The sequence below is a fragment of the Pseudopipra pipra genome, chromosome Z (genome assembly GCF_036250125.1).
Source record: "Pseudopipra pipra isolate bDixPip1 chromosome Z, bDixPip1.hap1, whole genome shotgun sequence".
Classification (NCBI taxonomy): domain Eukaryota; kingdom Metazoa; phylum Chordata; class Aves; order Passeriformes; family Pipridae; genus Pseudopipra; species Pseudopipra pipra.
Window position 1 is genome coordinate 15,465,760 of NC_087581.1, and position 6,000 is coordinate 15,471,759.

At 47.1% G+C, this 6,000-nt stretch overlaps 1 protein-coding gene across 2 annotated transcripts in view; it reads right to left on the reverse strand.

The window, feature by feature from the left end:
- Positions 1-4,729, reverse strand: part of PLPP1 (phospholipid phosphatase 1) — a 57,716-nt gene extending 52,987 nt beyond the window's left edge. The window contains exon 1 of one of the 2 annotated variants that reach the window (XM_064640930.1): positions 4,413-4,729. In XM_064640930.1, the coding sequence (XP_064497000.1) occupies positions 4,413-4,470 (58 nt within the window). In that variant the 5' untranslated portion in view covers positions 4,471-4,729. The remainder of the gene's footprint in view (positions 1-4,412) is intronic. The other variant, XM_064640928.1, reaches the window with a different exon arrangement.
- Positions 4,730-6,000: the final 1,271 nt, after the last annotated feature.

Consider the following 6,000-nt stretch of genomic DNA (forward strand, 5'->3'; position numbering starts at 1 on the left):
AGTCACAAGTAACAGAGGAGGAGGTTTTATTTGAACTAGGGCAATCAGGAAGTGCTAACCCACATAGGAGGGAGCCTTTCTTGACTGAACAGCAATACTGTAATCATCACCAAGACTGCTGCCTTCAGTGACGGCAGGAGTAAACACTCCTAAAAGAAAAGAGCAGCTCCTAAAGCAAAAACATTGTGCAGGGTGTGCAGTGTGATCCAGCTACCTCACTCTCACTGGTCATATACTGCAAAAGCAAACTCACCTGTGCTATACACATGTATCTGCTGTTTAATGTATTACCCTGTATCACAAAATATCCCAGCGGTCTTTAAATAGCAAGCTTCAAATGATCTAAGCATTTAGTATTTCTGCGTTTAGTTCACATGTCCTGTTTGGAAGGACTAGAAGTCCTTCCCTTACTCAGAAGTAATTTCATGACAAAAAAATAAAAAGACTGACACAGAGCAGCGAGGCAGTAGGAAAGTTTTCAGCTAGGTTCTTGAACCAGCACAGGTTAGGACACAGAGAGGAAGAAAGAAGAAACCTCTACACAAACGTAACTAGATTGCACAGTAGTTTTAAATTTAACTGATTAATTCTTTACTATTTTCAACATATTGCAGAACAGTAGATCAGAATACAAAGCGATAAATTCTTTAGAAGGCTTCAATTTTTCTGATCTTAGGTTTTACATATTCTTGCATTAACACCAGCAATCACATATTGACAAGTACAACTCCCAATTATTTATGATAGCTTGTCAGTAATTGCATAATCAGGCAAGGGACTAAAGGAAAATGTGTTGTATTGCACCCCCACACTCAATTTAGGCATGAATTTCAACAAGTTCAGGCCAGAAGAAAGTCATCCCAGAGTCTAGCGTGACAGAAATGTTTTCATTATGGCTCCAGTCACCATTGCAGAGCTAACTTTAATCTGCACCTTGTCTTAGTGAGAGTTTGATCTAAAGATAAATGTATTTAGTAGTTCTTTCACTGATTACAGGAATATTACTGTGGGTTTCACAACTTTGTTCTTTAACTGTTGTTTACATCCCTTAATGAAAAAGGAGCCTGATTTTTAATCAAACAATAGATGTGTAAGAGTGGCAGGGAGTGTATATATAGTGCCAAATGAAGGCATCATGTGCAAGCTAGCTAATTAAGCTAGTCTAATAAGGTGTTATTTTTTGCCTGACAAACTGCAAGTGTAGTAAACCATAAGAACCAAGTCTCAGTATCTTTGAAAAATGGTTTTACTATTGTCTAGAAAAGTCAGTCTCTGCCGTGCTATATAAAATGTCCCTCTATCAGAAAACCAAGGAGGGAGAAGTAACAGAAGTATGCGGGAGAAAGAAACCCTGCAGTCCAGGCCACTCATGCTTTCCAGTGACGGATGCATCTGACTACTGTTCCCTGGACTGCACAGAGCAAGGGAGCTGTTGTCTGCAGCACTGCAGAGATGAACACGGACATGCAGCAGCACACACCCAGCACTGCAGATCAGCACACAAGGAATGCAGAAACAGCCGCCTCACACTATTTAAGGACAGATACTGCAGAAACCTGCAGCTTCTTTTTTTTTTAGATTACAGAACAGAAAGCTAGTTTAATGCTGAAACACCATTGTTATTTTTAGGAGAGGATTACCACACTGATAAGAGGGAAAGAGTTATTATTTTCTCAAAGCACCAAAGACTTCTTTCCCTGAATTCTCTCTCCCTTATTGGGTAATAATGTGGCTGAGGAAGGGAGTTTCCTTAAGGACAATTAAAAGCAACCTAGACTTAAGTTTCAGGCAACCAAACTGATCTCATGGTTTAATGCCATATAAAGGGGGAGATGTTTTTCCCTCCTCTTTTTTCCTCTCCCTGCATGCTTCCTCTTATTCTCTTACCTCAGCTCCATCTTAGGCACTTGTCAGACCTTTCAATAAAACCATTTAAATGACAGAAAAAAACCCCTGAAAATCACTGTATAGCTCTTTTCCCCCTTCATTTTCTTTTGAAAAACTTGTGTTGAGAAAGAATGTACAAAGAATGGCTTGACTAAAACAGGAGCAAGTAAGTCAGACACACACAGAGTCATCCGCTACTGCGGTGAGCTTATGGGTAAGTCAGGTCACTGTAATGTGAAGCTGGTCTTCATAGTGTTTAAACTTCCAGTTTTCTCTTGGAGGCCTCATAGTCTCTGTAGTGTCTAGAAACAGTAGATACCACATTATCCACATCTGCAAGTCACTTTATCTGGGTAGTTACCTTGGTAATTTGAGCAGATATCAAAGTGCACAAGTGGAGGGAAGGGCAGAGAAAAAGTGAGAGTTAAAGTCCACAATCAACAGTAACTATTCTTTTTACAGTAAAAAAAAAAAAAATTAAAATAGATTCCCCCATTAGACAAGCATAAGAACGATGTTCTTCTAAGGGCCTGCCTCAATCACATGGGAGCCAGAGAAAAGAGGAAGAGAATTTGGTCCTACATCCACTATTTTTCCCATTCCTACACATATATAATTTTTTTGTCTCAGGTGCAGTTTCACTAAAACCTGCAACTTGATGCATTTAGAGTCACAGGTGTCAAGAGACTTCATATCACGCACTGCCTGCATTTTTCAGAATATTAGTAGGTAGTAAACAAGCCCAAGGGAAAATAAAAAGCCTGGCAACCCTCCAGCACACTGGGACACCAGATTAGTGCATCTGTGATCCAAATGCTACACGGGGGAGGGCAAGAGCAGGGAAAGGTATGTAAACTGATATTACACTGCAGAGCAAGGACAAGAATCTACCTTTCAAGGTAATGAAGGGTGGAAGTAGGGAGAACCCTCATTCTTTCAGCTAGATGACCCTCAAGTTATGTCTGCTACAGTCCTAATTTGAACATATTTTGTTTTCCTTGATTATTCAAGATTACTTACGATATGCCCATATGCTTCAAACACAAAGTATATGCAGAGTGCAAAACTTTTGCCTAATTATAAAGATTTTGTAATTACAGTTATCAGAACAGACAAAACTGCTTCACTGACCTTAAGGACACTATGAAAGTTTAAGCCTCACTACAGTATAGCTTCATAAAACTTCTGATCTGCATAAAGACTGCTCCCACTAGACCACATGGATCCATTATCATTCTGCAAAACCTCTCTCTCATATAACATTAATTCCAAGCAATGCATCATTTATTCTAATTTTGCTCTTTCATGGCATTTAGCTACAGGTACCACTGCAACTGGAAGCATCTAGCAAGACAAAAATGTTACTTGTTATGTTCATACTAATGCTACAGACATCTTCAGCCAAGAGGGACTTCATGTGCCAGGTCTGAACACCACACTCTGAACATGATGAGGAAGTGCTTAGATTTATTACTTAAGTACTGACATTGTTTGATGCAGAAGCCAACATCCAAAACTAACACCTCCTAAGACTGACCAAGAATCACATCTTCAGGTAGTCAGGACAGTTCCCAGGCTCCTAAAATCCAGCGGTACTACAAGTCTTTACAAATGAAGCTGCCCCTTCGCTGATCAGTAACTAACAGTACTGTTCTTTACACTGTCATTACATGAAAGGAGAGAGTTAATGCAAATTGACAGGACATGAAGTAGTTTCATTAGAGAGACCGAACTAGGAGAAAGTAACGTTGGGAAGGCTCTGTTATTTGGGCTGGCCAAAACAAGCATTGCAGCACAGTGGCAGTGTGCTGTGGCTGTTTCGGTTCAACCCGTGGCCATCACCGAGGCATCGTTCTGGCCCGACACCCGGCCCTCTCCGCTGCACACGGACACGAGGGCGCAAACACCGTGCTCTAAGAAATGCCCTATTTCGCTTTCAGCCTACAGCTACAGCGGTAGCTTACTGCCACCGACACTGCACGCAACTCAACCTTACGGCGAACCTCTGCTCTACAGCCGAGCACCATCGCGTCTGTGCCGGACCCTGGGATGGATGAGGCGTATTCCCGTGTCACCAGCCCCTTCCAGGACAGCTTCCCGACCCACCTGGGCTAGCAAACATACCCCAGGCAACAGACATCTACCAGACATCCACCTTTCCAGCACTGCCTTTTGCCACAACCGGTTTTCAGCCGACAAAGAAGGTTAGGGAAGGAAGAGTGAGGATATCAGAGAGAAGAGGGAGTTCCAGATGTCAGTGGATAAGCTGCAGCATTCCCTCCCCGCGAGGCTCTTCCCTTCCCCTCCCGGCTCGGGACAGTAACTGGAACCCCCCCTGGGAGGGCAGAGGCAGGAGGGAGGGCAGGGCGGCAGGCAGCGGCGGGAGGAGGCGTGGGGTGGCCGGAGCCCGCTCGGAGGTTGCGGGGAGGAGTGGGAGGCGAGCATGCGGTCAGCGCGGTGCCGTGCGGGGGCAGCGCGGCGCTCCGAGGGCGGCCCCCAAGCCCCTCGGCGGCCCCCCGACCTACCCAGCAGCACGCAGAGCACGTCCAGCGCCACGAAGGGCAGCCGCGTCCTGTCAAACATGCTGGTGGCGCCCGGCGGTGACAGCGTCGGCCCGCGCGGCGGGAGCGCGGCAGCGGCACGGAGGGAGGGAGGGAGGGAGGGAGGGAGGGGCTCCAGGCGCGGCGCTGCGACGGATCGTGCCCCCCCCGCGCTCCCGGCACCGCCAAGGAGCCGCCGCCGGTCGCACTGCGCTACTACCGCCGTCACGGCCCCGGCACGGCTTTAAGGCGGCCGGGGGAGGGCGGCGGGGCCGGGCTGGAGGGAAGGGCGGGCTGGCGGCGGCTCCTCGGACCCGCCCCGCCCCGCCGGCCCACCCGGCCGCCGCCGCAGCGCCTGGGCCAATCGCGCCGGGGACCGCCCCGGAGAGGAGGGGAAACAATTCGGGCCGCTCCGTGAAGGAGGGAGGAAGGGCAGTCCCTGAACGCCCCTTGCTCGGCTGCCCGATCCGCTCGCTCGACGCGGCGGTGGCCCCTCGTCCCCCGAGGGTGGGCGCCCCGCGGTCTGCCCTCACCTGCCGCCCCCAGCCCTGCCCCGATGTCACACGGGCCTGACGGGGCTGGGGGGAGTCAGTCCTCCGCGGAGAACATGTAGAACATTCTCTGGGAGAAAAATCTCCGAGGAGTTGGGTTTTTTTTTTAAACAAGGAAAAAGCTGTTTCTGCCTCTGGAATCACAGAGTCACAGATTCGGCCGGGTCAGAAGGGAGCACAGTGGGTCATCTGGCCCAACCTCCCTGCTCAAGCACCAAGAAGAGCCTGGCTCCATCCTCTTGGCACCCTGTCTTTAGATATTTATAGGCATTGATGAGGTCCCGTCTCAGTAGTTTGTTCTCAAGGCTGAACAGGCCCAGCTCCCTCAGCCTTCCCTCCAAACAGAGATTCGCCAGTCCCTGAATCATTGTTGCCTTTCACTGGACCTGCTCCAGGAGCTCCATGTCTCTCTTGTCTTATGAAATCTGGGACACAGCACTCCATATGTGGCCTCACCAAGGCTGAGTAAAAGGGCTGGAAGAGTGCTGAAAAACTGTAAAAAAAAAATTGCAAAACAGCTGTGAAGCAAAGTTTCAGTCCAACCCAACCCAAAGCAATCCTTTTCCTTGTTAAAAGCTTTTATTTGGAAAGAAGACACTTACCATCACAAAGAAAATGTTTTCTGCATAACCACATTATTTTATCAGCATTTATGACAAACTGGACAATTTTACTCACCGGTGTTGTTAGCACTGTTGGGCACAAATGTGTCACTGCTTCCATGGATCACACTTGTGTTTTGTTCAAGGCAATGACAAGTAGGATGAGGAGCACTTCCCACACACAAGCTTTTCTGCCATTTTTCATGTATTCCACTCTCTAATTCTCTAAACAGTTTCACTTTGTGTCATATCCTAAAGGCTGAATAACAGGTTTGACAGATCAACAAGAAAAATGAGTTCTTGAAGTGGAAATGGCTCACTAAATATGCTGCATCTTCAACTGTGCTGTCTAAAAAGGTACAGAAAGTAGTTCCATATAGAATATGTAAGGAAGCTCTACACAAAAGTCTATACAGGAGA